This window comes from Girardinichthys multiradiatus, chromosome 11 (genome assembly GCF_021462225.1).
Source record: "Girardinichthys multiradiatus isolate DD_20200921_A chromosome 11, DD_fGirMul_XY1, whole genome shotgun sequence".
Classification (NCBI taxonomy): Eukaryota; Metazoa; Chordata; class Actinopteri; order Cyprinodontiformes; family Goodeidae; genus Girardinichthys; species Girardinichthys multiradiatus.
Window position 1 is genome coordinate 39,071,297 of NC_061804.1, and position 14,845 is coordinate 39,086,141.

Genomic DNA, 14,845 nt, shown 5'->3' on the forward strand with positions numbered 1-14,845 from the left:
ATCAAATACGAAAGGGATCCTAAAATAAAAATGTCTTTAAGATTGAATATCGAGATTATATTTAAACATAGGATCCAGATTACTGCCAACTTTACAGTTAAGCCACCAAGTGTAGGGTACAAGAAAAAGAGAAGACAAAAACTAACTCATCTAATCAGATGTTTTACAGAACACAATGCACACCCCGAGAGCCAAGAAAATCCGTTTATAGTGAGGATCGCTTGATTAAACTTTAAAAACCCGACTTTCTTACTCTGAATCATTTAAACCAACAGAGAACAAAATCTGCCAACATGAGCAAACGTGTATTTAAATTGATATGAAAGCCGGGATTTCATACAGGATAAGGGGTAGAAACGGAGGGGGGGTTAAACTGCTGGCAGATGGCAGACAGAAAATACAGCACTTTGAAGTCCTCCAGCCACAGGTTTAAAAGCGGATCAAGCTTTTTTGTTCACCAGCAAATGATAAACCAAAAGACATCGCACAGATGTAGACATTTCTGGCATTAAAAACCAGCCCTGGCATTCAGTTGCTATCATAAATTAATATATTTCACCTACGAGTCGGCAGAAGGAAGCCGCCAGAAGAGACTGGTCAAATTAATAATCTAAATTCCTGGAACTTTACATCGTGGCTATTTGAGTATAAAACGCAGAAATGTAAATACTTATGTAAATTCCACTTTGTGATTTTTTGTTAGATGGCAGAAGACAAATGAAGTGAGCGAAAATATAAATACCATGGCCATTAATAACCTAACTTTGAAACACTGATTTCAATTAAAACGCACTTTGATAGCACGCTTGTTCGTGCCTGCTAGCTAACTAAACGACCCTTGACTCGTAGTTTCTCCCTGCGGAGCCATTAAACTAATGTACATTTAGATGTGTTGTGGTTAACATCAGTCACCAACTTGGAATAATAAAACACCTCAAATTAAACACTTGGTCAAAACTCCAAGACAGCCGTTAACGGTCAGTGGCTAACGACTGACCGTTCCGTTGGACTGCTTGGCTTCGCTCCGTTGTCGCTTTACAGAAAAAAAATTATTAAAGTAGCTCAGCTTCGTCTGGTTGTCTGGAAACTTACCTGCGAAGAGGCTCAACAGTACAAAGCAAATCCGGGTTGTCGAAAGCTCCATCTTTGCGGTAGATATCCCAACAGTTGCTCGGAGAAACTTGCTGAAAGAAGTTGAACCGCTACCGACTGGAAAACGTCAACCCAGCTCTGCTCCACCAAAAGCATCCAAACTCCACTCCTCCTCCTCCTCCTCCTCCTCCTCGGCTCTCTGCAGGTGCACAGCGGAGCGCGCCGCAGGCTGTCACGTGACACACAGAGGACGTATCCGTCGAAGGTTCACTGACGCCCCCTGCTGGCCAAAAGAAACGGACCTTTTTCTCTAGAAATGGCACATGCTTATCCTGAGTGCTTTTCAACTCAATGTTTGTTCAGTTTTCTATCATCATGAAATACACAGTATCGAAAAAGAAGTTTATTTTTCCATAGTGAACGTATAGATCTAAATTATCCCTAAATGTGATTGAACTTAATATGCGAAAACGTGGGATAACAGGGGCAGGATTGAAAGCAGGAGCACAAACGGGAAAATAGTTGACGCACTTAAAACTCTTAAATAAACCAGAATCTGAGTCCGTGCTCAGCGAATCTCCTGTAGGAGGAGCAGTGCTACCAGAAAGTATTCACAGCCTTTATTTTTTCCACATTTTGTCAAATTACAAGCTTATTCTAAACGGATGTGAGTATGGTTTACAACATGATATAAAATACCCAATAATGAAAATGTAAAATCTTGTTTTAAGACGTTTTGGTTAATAAAAAAAAAACATTTAAAGACATTTACAGCCTTTTCATGACACATAAACCAGAGCTCAGCTGCATCTGATTTCCACTGATCATCCTTGAGATGATTCTGCAACTATATTTTAGTCCATTACGGTCAATTCATTATATGGGACATGATCTGGAATAGAGCCCACTTTTCTGTAACGTTTCACAGCTGACATTGCATATTACAGCAAAACCCAAGCAATGAAGGCCAAGAAGTTGTCTGCAAAACTTGAAAACTATTTTGTGTCATAGCCCATATGTGTATGAGTGATACAGTTGTTGCTGTATGCATGTGTGAGCATGCACTGACTGTTACTGTTTGTTATGAAGCCTCCTATCTCTAGATCCTGTTTATGCTCCAGGAGTTATCCAATTCATTGGGTTCTCTTTTTTAAATCCCTGTCATGTTTAAAATAAAAAAGCATATAACTAAAGACTCAGATGCCATTTTTAATATGGGCTGAGAAAATGAAATGGACTTTTGCTCAGTGGTCCAGAGTTCCCTTTTGATATGAAAATAAAGTTTGAATTTAATTTGCAAATCAAGGTCCCAGAGTCTAAAGGGACAAGTAGAGAGGCACGGATGTACCAAAAGCTGCTTCAATGACCATTGTGTTTCTGGGCTTTATTGGCCAGCAAACTGGCCTGACCAGAACCCCATAGAGGTTCTATGGGGTATTGTCATGAGACTCTGGACCCAACAATGAAGATGACCTGAAGGGTGTAATCAAAGCAACCTGGGCTTCCATTACACATCAGCAGAACCATAGGTTGATGGCCACCATACCACGCCGCACTGATGCAGTAATTGAACCAAAAGGAGCCCCTGGGTGCAGCGGTAAAACACGCAACCCATGTATCAAGGCTACAGTACTCGACCCAGCTGACGGGTTCGATTGATCGAGAACAGGCCCTTTGACCTTTGCTGCAGGTCTTCCCCCTCTCCACCCTATATCCTGTCGGTCAGCTTACAAAACAAAGGCCACTAATGCCACAAAATAAAAAAGTAGCCAACCAGGTAGAGTGCAGAGGCATCACTTTAAAATATAATTTTTATCGCTCAAATGTAATATTCTAAATTTTCTGAAACAATGAATTTTGGGGTCTTCAATATGTGTAAGCCATAATGATCAAAATTACAATATATAAATGATTTAAATATTTCCCTCTATGTGAAATGAGTGACAAAAACATTTTTTTAAATAACATTTTTTAAATGTGCCTATAAGTAAGTTTAAAAATAAAACATGACAGACATAAACATGATGTGATGCTTGGAAATGTTTAATAAAAGCTTATAACATTAAGACTATACATCTGAACTTCTCTGCTTAATAAATAAAACATTTCATCACAAAGGACATTAAGCTGCATACATGAATGTCTCCTGTAGTAAAAATACAGTACTTCAATAATACACATTTAGTATTCCAATTTTAATACCTAATTTCATAAGTAATTTACTCCAACTATAACAAAAAGTTCTAAAGTGCAAAAAACTGTGAAAAACAATATTTACGTTATAAAACTTCATGGTTAAAAAAAATGACCAGTCAAAGTTTTTTTAGGTTTAATGTCCAGTGTGAACAAGCACCACGGTCCCTAACTGTAACTATGTGCTACGTTTTGTTGCGTGTCCCAGTACTCGGGGCCCGCTCTGTAGACAGAAGGGACCCAAATGTTACTCCTCAAAGTGTGGGGGGCTCTGCCGCGAGGCCTGTAGCTGTAGTGAGGCCGTGGAAGGATGAGACCTTTCCCTGGCACCATCTTTTTGGGATGCCAAGAAGGAGCTCTGGGATTCATAGTCTAAAAAGAGAAGAAACGGTTCATTACAAGCAGCTCACTGGCTCTTTATTTCTGGTCGATTCAACAAAAACGACAGTCATAATGAACAGAGCAAAAGAACAGTAAAATTGACATTTCTCATTCAAACTCCATAAGAACTCTCACAGTACAATAAATCTAAACTCAAAATCAATACATGTAAAAAACAAAGAAAATAAGTCAACTTAAAAGGGATTTTTATATTCCAACAAATAATAACGATTCAACTAACTACCATGAAGAGAATCAGGCCAGGATTAGATCTTCTACACTGGTTGTGGTACAGTACCTGATGGGTCCAGCTGCTTTTGGGGACAGTGAGGGGGGAACTACGCGCGCTTTCCTCATCAGAAGATCCTGAGTGGTAGTCCGACGTCACCCTCTCCAGAGCACTGGTCACCTTCTTTGCAACATCTTTATCATCCTCATCATCGCTATTGAAAGTGGCGACTGAGAAACAAGGATTTTGCTCTCCATACCTGGCAGTTAGACAAAATGAGTAAAATATCAATTACAGAACATTCTGACAGCAAGCTACAAAAAGCTTCTTGAAAGGAAATTGTATTTTCAACATGGCTATTTTGTGATGTGAGCTGCCATAACAGGGAGTTACATGTCAGCAGATAGCAAGGAGCTGAATGTGGAACATGCTGACAATCTTCTGGAAATCTCAGTTAAGATAAGGGTCTACCAACTAAAATAATACAGAAACTGCTGTTAGTAATGCTAACTGCACTAATGATGCTTGTCGCTGACTAGCTGTGTAATGCTGACTGCTCCTTCTCTGTGACATTGCCTCAGATCAATATATACAGGGTTTCTGCAGGTTCACCAACTCAAATTTAAGACCTTTTTAGACCATTATGGATGAAATTGGAGACCTATATCACAACATACAGAAATATACAAAATAATTACACCCACAAAATGTTACGAACCAGCTCAGCCAGGGCAAAGGGAAAGTAACATTAAACCAGATGTAGGTGGATTTAAAAATAAAAAGTGGTTTATTGTTCCGTCAGTTTCAGGCTTCAACAAAAGGAGGGCACTAGAACTAGTACAAACCATCAGTTGAGTTTTACAAAAATAATTTCTAATAAATAAATAAAAAACATCAGGTGAAACAATAACCGTATCTAATAAAACAAAGTCTACGACTGAGTTTACCAAAACTAAATTTCCAAAAGTATGAATAACCAAAAGGACTGATAGTTTGACTAGGACTTTCAGTCTCTAGTTAAAACTAGACAAAGACTAGACTTCCCGAAGTGAGGCTTCTGAGCCCGTCTTCAAAAGCTTACAAACGCTTTCAAAAAGGTACACATGGCGGGCCTCTAAATAAACTATTGGTTGGAACTTAGACCTGGGTAATACCAAACAGTTGGAGCTAACCAACTTTTTAACAAACAGGCCAGAGTCAAACATTCTCACTAGACACCCAACAGAGAGGTAAGCTGCTCAGGTTAAACCACAGCCACCCTCATTGACAGGTGAGCTGAGTTTAAACTGAAGGGCCTCTTCTGTGACTGGTGGAGCTGGAACAGTCCAATCAGGTTCCATAGGGATGTCTTTCGGGAGGAGTTAGGAGAGTAGGGATGAGCAGAAGTCCATCATTATTTATATACATCTGATGAAGGCAGGTTCTGATAGACTAATATGCTTTTCTGCTTCCAGCTGAGTAGCCGACTACCATGGCTGTGAGGTATTCATCAGATAACAGTTGTTCATTGATCAATCTTTTTTGCGCATTAGTGCACATAGTTTCTCATGGATTTTTCTTTTTTTTCAATAAAATTCCTCCAGTTTGGGACAAAAATGATAGAATGCTGCTCATTGTTTCTTCATTTTTGTATTTTATGCTGTGCAAAATGGTACATTTCGATAAATGTCATGACCAAATGGTGTGTCATATGAAGGAGGAGTCCTACAAAGGAAATCAGCACTTTTATTTGATCAGATTCCATTTTATGGAGGTGAAAAACACATTTGGCAGTTTTGACACATTTGGCTAAATTGTGCCAAAATGCCAGCTCTGCCTGGTACATTGCCCGCTAAAATTTCTGTGGAACAAACATACTTCAACTGATTTAGTCCAAATTTGAGCAGTTATAGTCATGGTGGTGATGAATTGCCAAAATTAGAAATATCCTGTCCAGGAGTGACGCTGAAAAACTAGTCCATGCATTTGTTACTTCAAGGCTGAACTATTGTAATTCTTCACTATCAGGATGTCCACAAAATGCAGTTAAAAGCCTTCAGCTGATTCAAAATGCTGCAGCAAGAGTTCTGATGAAAATTAAAAAGAGAGATCTTATTTCTCCTATTTTAGCTTCCCTTCATTGGCTCCCTGTTAAATCCAGAATAGAATTTAAAATTCTCCTCCTCACATATAAAGCCCTTAATGATCTAGCTCCATCATACATCAGAGATCTGATTGTTCCATGTGTTCCTAACAGAGCACTTCGTTCTCAGACTGCAGGTTTACTGGTGGTTTCTAGAGTCTCTAGAAGTAGAATGGGAGGCAGATCCTTTAGTTATCAGGCTCCTCTCCTGTGGAACCAGCTCCCAGTTTTAGTCCGTGAGGCAGACACCCTGTCTACTTTTAAGGCTAGGCTTAAAACTTTCCTTTTTGATAAAGCTTATAGTTAGAGTGGCTTAGATTATCCTGAGCTATCTTCCTTATTTTTTTTTACCTCCGTCTTCTTCCCTCCCTGTTTGTTTTTAGTAAGGGGTGTCTACCTGTGACACCTTTCTGGAGAGGGGAATTGTCCGAGCTTCTGCTGGTACCAACTTAATGCTCACCCTCTACCGATGATCCACATAGCCCTGTCTTTTAGTGTTTAACCCTTTCTCTCTCCTAGACATGGCAATTGACTGACCTTTTACTGTATCTAATTATATGTGCTCTCTTTCAGACTCTAACCTTGAAAACTGGCTCAGAGTTTATCTGTTCTTTCTTTCTAGGTGAAACGACTAAAGGAGCTACATCCTTTAACATTTACTTTTCCTTCACATAGAAAGTACTCCTGGATCAGTGCTTCTTTGTTCTTTTTGTGTCTCTGCTCTGATCTCTCAAACCCCCAGTCGGTCGTGGCAGATGGCCGCTCACACTGAGCCTGGTTCTGGTTCTGCTGGAGGTTTCTTCCTGTTAAAAGGGAGTTTTTCCTCTCCACTGTTGCTACATGCATGCTCAGTATGAGGGATTGCTGCCAAGTCAACGCCAGTGACTGTCCACTGTCTCTACATGCTCATCCGGGAGGAGTGAATGCTGCAAGTAACTGACTAGATGCAATCTGCTGGGTTTCCTTAGATAGAAAAACTTTTTATCCAATTTGAATAAAAAGCTAACTCCGACTGCACTGTTCAATGGTTAGGATTAACTGGAATGTCTGTACCTGACTGTTGTGAAGTGCCTTGAGACAACATGTGTTGTGAATTGGCGCTATATAAATAAAACTGAGTTGAATTGAATACAATCTGAGACTTCCACCTGGATTTCAAAAGGATTTTCATGGGGTTTTGCAATGTTCATTTAGAATTTTTTTTTTTTTGGCAAGGCTTAAAAATTTGTTTTGAATCTTTGTTTAATCACAAATAAATCTGACATACCAACAGTTGCAACAGTGGTTCCACTGGAAAATGTATTCTTTTATGTCTCAACTTTATACAGGTACCAAAAGCATTTAGACTTTATAACTGTAGAGCTATACTTGATTTATTTCAGTTATTTGTAATTTCAGGCAGAAATGATTCGAAAACCCCTCAGAACTTAGCAAGTTAAGCCAAGTGTTATATTTGTATTTTCCCATGATAGCGGCTGCACTAATTCTATTTCTGCACATGGACCATCAAGTGATGTAGACTTACCATTAACACGAAAGCTAAGTAGCTAGCTGCGTGTTTTTACTGGTAAATAAATTCAATAAAGCACAATAAAGTGTTGCGGAAGCATTTTATTGAGTATTTGAAGTAGCATTACATGGGAGTAAGAAAATTAAGACCCATTTAAAATAATTAAAGACTTGAACACAATAATGTGTGAATCCAAGGCTTTTTAGGGCCTTAAATTTTGGTTTTCAAAGTTTAGACTTTTAGTTTTTTAAGACCCTGCAGGAAAACCCTGTATATAAATGACTAAAAACTAAATCATCAATGACAGAAACAATCTAAGCCACAATTAGATTAGCTATCAATGTGAAAATGCTTAAATTTCAGCTTATTCAGAAGGTATGAAAAAAAGTATTTTGTTAGTTATATTTCTAACAGAGAAATCAACTCTTTAGTAATAGTGAAACATCTGATTTGTTGAATCTTGACTGAGTCTCACCTGCAACAAACCTCTCCAGGGTCCACCCACAATGTGAGCTCACGAGGTAATCCCAGGTCACCATACTTTACCCCGCTCTCCTGACAAGCTCGGAGGAGATCTGGATCCTGCCTATGGAATCTGTTTATTCGGATACACCTGAAAAAGGAACGTTTAACGTTTTAGATTTAAGAACAAAAATGTTTGCCCCACTTCCTTTCAGTCAGTACCATAAGATATCATAATCAGTACCTGTATGCTTGTCCTTTGCTTGGGCTTTCAAGGTACCAATGACCTTTGAACTTCTCCTGTAGTGCAACAGCCAGCCTCTCAACAAACAGCTCGATCTTGTCAGATTCCAGCTTCTCCCCTTTTCTCACGAGTCTCTTAAGAAAGAAAACCACTGCTGCTATCTCTCGCATCATGTTTCACATCTGGTCATAACGTCTCGTGAGCTTCTGCAAGAAATTGGAATTGAAAGATAGCCTAGATCAAGACAACGGTCTTTGTTTAAACATTTCTTTAGAGTAGTAGCCAACAGAATAAGAGCAGATAATCAGTTTGGTTTTAAAAGTAAACACTGCACTGGCCTATATTCTTAAAGGAAATCACGAGTCATCAAAGCCTAGTTAATCACCAGAATTTGTTACATTTTCCAGTTTTCTCATTTAGCAGGCCAAGTGTCAGATGCAGGTCTTTGTTGGAAATAACAAATGGTTTTCGATCAATCCACCCGGCTAAATGGAAGTTTGCTGAGCAAAGTGAAATATGGAAGCCACATCATCAAAACGGATCTATGTGGTGACAATATATGACATATACAGCATGTACACTTTACGTGTGCACAAATTGCACAGTGGTCCCCAAGGACGCCTTTTATTCTTCGTTTATTGGAGCTCATTGGTTTTTAAATTACAGAAAACTAAAAATCTAACAAATCAGGTTGCATTTAGAATCGTGCTTAGACTTACTAGAAGGACCAGTCAAAGTCAAATGTTTGTCTCAAGTAATTATCCCACTTTCAATGCATTAATGGGGAACTCAATGTAAACATGCCTTTTTGTTTTTCAAATTTCTGAAAACACTGGATGTCTTCAAATCGCTGCATTTTTATGTGATGATTTTATCCAAAATAAATTGTTTTAAATTAAAATTTTAATTACCATATCTTAGTTTTAATTCGCCCAGATTGTCTGAAAAAAAAAGGTAAATAAAATTAACTGTAGAATTTCCTCGTTTTATTAACGACCGAGTTCGGCTTTTTAAGAGAAAACGTTTCTTGTCCGGCAGAGTAGCACTCAGAATGGAACCCCGATTAATGTTTACTCGTTGTCTAAACGACTGAAGCTCCATTACACTGTTTTGGTTTTTCGCGTCCGAGTGTGCTGGTAAAATGTGCCGTTTAATTTAATCTCTTAAACAATACGAGCCAGGCAACATTAAAGTATTAGGTTACTGTTATAAGTCGCTTATAATCGCTTATGAGGAGATAAACCCACTCTTTTTTTTAACGGTCAGTTTATTAAACAGGTCCTGGAAAGGCGGGCTGTGACGCAAAAGTTCCGTTTATTCCCGCACAGCACGCTCCATAATAAGGCTAAATGATGCTATCTGGAGCTAACGGCTCTGATAAAACAACTGGGTCGCTCTCGCTCGGAAATGAATTGAAAGCTAGAAAAGAACTGGTGTAAATGCATTAACGGTAACTCTAACTGTTTTGTGTATATAAAGAACAATTACTCTCTTGACAGAAGACAAATTACCAAGCACTAGCTACATAATTACCACGCCACTTTAAGGCTATAAAATAAAATGCTCTTTTTGCTAACAGCCCAAATTAGCTCCCACGGCTACAGCGACAAAATAAAACCGCGAAACAGTAACAAGACGATAATTTTAAATGTTGTATACTCATTAAAATAGAACACCCAACCATGTGAACATACGATACCTTTTATATCAAGGACGACTCTAACAGCATGGGCTAAAATGAATGGCCAGGAAACGGAAAACTCTTGACTGTCCATGGGTGACTCCGTCTATCGCAGCTTCAACTCCGCCTACACATTATTTCATTGGTTAAAAATAAGCTCTTCGTCGCATTCATTGGTCGAATATATGTCAATCAGTAGATGACTCATAATAATTCATTCTGTGACTCATCTTAGATATGTGGGTTGCAATCACGGGTGTAAGGTGGCGTTACCTGTCCTGAAACACTCAAAAAGTGAACAGAGATGTTCACAAACTGTATACAACGTGAAGGTAGCTTGATGTCTTACTATTAGGGTTTATTTCTGAAAGAGTATTGGAAAGCTTTACGTGGTTTTTGTTGTCATGCTAGGGCTCTGTATGTTAAATGTTAAACATTTATTAAATGTTAATAAATGTTTAGTCCATTTGTATGAATACGTGTTTATATCTATGTGCCTATTACCCTTAGTTCAGTTTAAAAATTTTAAAATACTTTATTATTATTAAATGTTGCTGTTAATCATATACTATACAGATTTCTTCAAATAGTTGTAGTTGGTGATGTCTGTGGGCAGGAAGGATCTCCTGTTGCTGCCCGTATTACAGCGAATCTAAAGAAGCTTTTGGAGCTTTTCTCAGCGCTGGGGTGTGCTGGGAGAGCTAACATCGCTGCAGAGCCCACATATCCTGGAGTCAAACTGTTTAGACTTTTACCTTCAGGTTGGTGCCACAGACCTTTAATTATGAATCCGTGATCTTATTCTGAGAGATTTTCCTGAAGAGGGGAAATAAAGTGTGCGAGGAAAAGAAAACATGGAAGACGAGCAGAACTAAAATCTCGGCTGGGGAGACAAGACACTGATCGGATTCCTTTCCTTCTTTCATCTTGGCAAATGTCCAGCCCTCAGGAATAAACGTTGGGACCTCGGGGCATTTTTTGCTACAAATAGGATTTCCAAGACTGCGGTGTCACAGCCTTCAGTGAAACGTGGCTCACTGAGCAGTACTCTGACATGGATCTGTTCACTGATGGTTTTGGGGCACCACTTTTGGTGGACCAACAGGCAGGGGTCTGTCTGTATATTAACAGATGCTACTGTACATCTGTGACAATAAGAGCTTATTTGTAGACCACATATTTAACTATTATCAATGTCACTGCAACCTTTTATTCTCCCCGTGAATTCCCCCAACTCTTTATTACAGTTTATTATCCTGCCTCTGCCTCTAGCACCATCTTTGATGTATAGCAGAAACAATCTATCCTTCCTGATGCGCCAAACTTTGTTTTAGGGGATTTGAATTATGTTTCTCTTAAAAAGACATTAGGAAACATTTACAAGCATGTCTTCTGCACAACAAGATGAGAGAAGACCCTACATCCATGTCATTATTGAAAAGATGCTTATAAAGCAGTCCCAGCTCTCCTTTGGGGTCTGCTGACCATAACTGTGTGCACCTGCTGTCCATTTATAAAACTGTTCTGAAGAGAGAAAAATCTAAGGCCAAGGCTGTAAAAGTCTGGAGTGAGGAAGCAGTTCTCCCATTGCGGGATTGTTTTAGGTGTAGTGATTGGGACATTTTTATAATCTCATGTGTGATGATTTGGACTCATTGGTGGATGTAACATACTCTTATATTATTATTTGCAGAGATATGGTTATTCTATATAAGCATGTTAAATTCTATCCAAACAACAGGTCATGGGTTACCAAACCAGTCAAGTCTAGTTTATACAGGATATCACTTGCTTTTAAAGAAGGAACAGTCTCTGACCAGCATTCAGCCAGAAAAGAATTACAATTTGAAATTTTAAAAGCAAAACAAAAGTAGAAATTTCAATTGGCGAAGAAAATGGCCACAAACAAACTTGGTTCATCTTGGGCCAGTATGGAAACTATTGCAGGCCTCCAGAACCCACACAGTCACACTCACTATCTCCACAGATGGTTTTAATTCAGACTCTGACCTGGCTAATGCTTTTAATTATTTTTATTGTCATTTTGATATCTGATTTTAGCAAGGAAATCCAGAATTTGGCCCATGAACTTAAAGACATACAGCCCTTTACACCAACCTTCAGGATGTAAACAAGGCTTCAATTCTGTAAACGTGTACAAGAGCCATGGACTAAATAATATATGTAGATAACAACAGATTCATCATAAAGCACGCTGATAATTCTGTCATTGTAAGTCTGCTCCAAGAAAATGAAAACAGCCATGGCGCAGTGATTGATGACTTTATAAAATGGTGTGAGGACTCTTATCTTCATCTTAATACTGATAAGACTAATTATATGATTACTGATTTTAGGGGCTGCGATGGGCTGGCAACCTGTCCAGGGTGTACCCTGCCTCCTGTCCATAGACCACTGGAGATAGGCACCAGCGACCCACTATGGAAGAAGCAGTAGTCAGTGACTCACAGACTTACTAATTTTAGGGGAAAAACTCACAAGCACAAAGTTGCTTTTATCAAAGATGAGGCCGGTGGGAGTGTGCATTCTTACAAATACTTTGCGGCTGTTTTAGATGGCAAATTGAATTTTGAAGCCAACTATGAGGCAGTGCACAAAAAGTCACATCAGTGCCTCTTCTGCTTGAGAAAAGTTTGTCATTTTCATGTTGACCAAACCATAATGATCCTGTTTTTATTTGTTTTATCCTTTTACTTGATGTCATGGTTTGGTCCTACAACTCTGAAAGAGAGGAGCTCCCTTCAGCAGGTTGTGAAACTGTACAGCAGGCAGGTACAGTGGATAGCTACTTCTGTGATTACTTTCATCCCTTTCACAGGGAGTTTCAGCTTCTTCCCTCTGGAAGAAGATTCTTAGTCGCTAAATGTAGAACCGGGCATTTTAAAAACAGCTTTGTTCCTAAAAAAGCTGAAATAATACTGCCACTCTCAATGGATCTTCAAGGATTTAACAAAACTTATTAAGTCTTGATTATGCTGTTTTTTTTGGTTTTTACCCCTTGGTTTTATAAAGATTTAATTTCTCAGAAATGTATCCTATATTCAAGTCTTGCTCTCATCTTCTTTATCCTGCTTTGATTTGATTTATGGAGCTTGGAGCACTTTGAGCAGTATCATATTTATTTGAATAGTTCTGCTTGTGTTTGTACGAATGTATGTATTCTTTAAAGTAACCTTGGACCTTGAACAGAGAGCTATTTGCAAAAACCAGTCGCCAGGCTGTCTCTCTAATCAACACAATGAACACCTTATAGCCAGAGTAGTCAGCTACTGCTGCAAGAAATGAAAAGCACATTTGCACTAGTTTATATATTCATACCTAATGACTGTGAGCACTTAAAACCAACAAATGTCTTGTTTGTGCGCGTGGTCTTTGCCAATAAAGCTGATTCTGATTGTCCAGGTGAACACCGAGGTATTCATCTTTCTCCACCACCTCCACTTCTTCCATGAATGAAATAGTGCCTGAACCATTTCTGTTTCTCTTGAAATCTACAAACATCTCCTTTGTCTTGTTTACATTCGAGGTGTACAGAGTGAAGAGGAATGGTGAGAGTACAGTCCCCTGTGGTGCTCCTGTGCTGCTGACTACCTGGTTAGACTCACAACCCTTTAGTCTCACAAACTGTGGTCTGTTTGTCAGGTAGTCTTTGATCCAGGAGATTGTTGAGGCCTCCACCTGAGTCTTCTGGTGTTTCTGACAAAGTAAATCAGATTAAAATGTGTTAAATGCACTGGAGAATTTAAAGAACATGATCCTCACAGTGCTACTGGCTTTGTCCAGATGACAGTGGGTTTGTTGAAGCAGGTGTATGATGGCATCTTCAACTCCAACTCCACAGCAATAAGCAAACTGCAGGAGGCCCTTATACGTGCTTGTTTGCTTACTCAGGTGGGCCAACAGGAGTCTCTCTAGGACCTTCATGATGTGGGATGTCAGGCCAACAGCTCTATAGTCATTGAGGACTGATGGGTGAGTTTTCTTTAGTACCAGAACAAGGCAGGAGGTCTTCCACAACATTGGAACCTTCTTCTGGGTCAGGCTAAAGATAAAGAGGTGCTGCAGAATCCCACAGAGCTGCTCCACACAGGCCTTCAGGACTGACACCGTCTGGACCTGCAGCCTTGTACCAGTTCAGTAATAGGAAAATGACAGTACCACTAATGCCCATATTACTGCAGGGGGCAGTAAAGCACTACAGAGTGAAAAATTAGGACACAAAGATGTGCTTAGTGCAAGCAACCAATCAACATTTGAGCTTGACTGATTTTCTACACAATTGCTTTAAAATGCAGAAAAAATAATCTTCATCTCATAGAGTTCACACTTGCTCCATCACCTTGGGTTTGGAAAATGGGTTTGGGGGTGTTCATAGAATCATGACCATTATTATTCCCATGCAAACAGTCATGTAAAAAAAGGTAAGCCCTTTTTCAGTTCTAAGATTTTGAAAATTAAAAACAGTCTTATGTTAACCAAGTAAAAACAATTTAAAGTATAGCCCATGATTCAACAATTTGAAGAACCACCTTTAGCAGCAGCAACTGGTATAGATCATTATCTGTTTGATTTAATCAACTTGTTGAATTGTTGCCGAGGATCTTTAGGTCTGCTCTTCTTGAAGTTTGGGGGCATTCGCCTCAGCGTTGCTTTCTTAAGGTTTCACCACAGTTTTTCAATTAAGTTGAGGTCTGGACTTTGACTGGGCCATTGTAGCATCGTGGTTCATTTCTTTTCCGTTCAAAAGTAGATTGGCTGCTTGACTCTTGAAACTTATATAGAGGAGTTCATGTTTGACTTTATGTCTACAGTGTGCTCTGTAAAACTTGCCTAAATCATTAACCCTTCACCACCATGCTTAATAGGTGGCATGAGGTGTTTGTGTGCATTTTTCTCCAACATGGCAATGC

General features: G+C 39.1%; 2 protein-coding genes across 2 annotated transcripts in view; both read right to left on the bottom strand.

Moving 5' to 3' along the window:
* Positions 1 to 1,279, bottom strand: part of cxadr (CXADR Ig-like cell adhesion molecule) — a 54,631-nt gene extending 53,352 nt beyond the window's left edge. The window contains exon 1 of the mRNA XM_047379683.1: positions 1,093 to 1,279. Within this exon, the coding sequence (XP_047235639.1) occupies positions 1,093 to 1,144 (52 nt within the window). The 5' untranslated portion in view covers positions 1,145 to 1,279. The remainder of the gene's footprint in view (positions 1 to 1,092) is intronic.
* A 1,840-nt stretch (positions 1,280 to 3,119) lies between these two features.
* On the bottom strand, positions 3,120 to 10,089 carry btg3 (B-cell translocation gene 3). Its single transcript, XM_047378559.1, has 5 exons — positions 9,933 to 10,089; positions 8,234 to 8,439; positions 8,003 to 8,140; positions 3,965 to 4,154; positions 3,120 to 3,657 (listed from the first exon to the last, which is right to left on the bottom strand). The coding sequence occupies exons 2-5, from the start codon at positions 8,404 to 8,406 to the stop codon at positions 3,454 to 3,456; spliced, it is 705 nt and encodes a 234-aa protein (XP_047234515.1). The 5' UTR covers positions 8,407 to 8,439; positions 9,933 to 10,089; the 3' UTR covers positions 3,120 to 3,453.
* Positions 10,090 to 14,845: the final 4,756 nt, after the last annotated feature.

What these genes read in the sequence shown, in the direction of transcription:
- btg3 (XM_047378559.1), bottom strand. Translation starts at nt 8,406, where the DNA reads ATGATGCGAGAGATAGCAGCAGTGGTTTTCTTTCTTAAGAGACTCGTG. An exon ending in AGCAAAGGACAAGCATACAG is followed by an intron (nt 8,141 to 8,233) that starts GTACTGATTATG and finishes TTCCTTTTTCAG; the next exon opens with GTGTATCCGAATAAACAGAT. An exon ending in CCTGGAGAGGTTTGTTGCAG is followed by an intron (nt 4,155 to 8,002) that starts GTGAGACTCAGT and finishes TCTAACTGCCAG; the next exon opens with GTATGGAGAGCAAAATCCTT.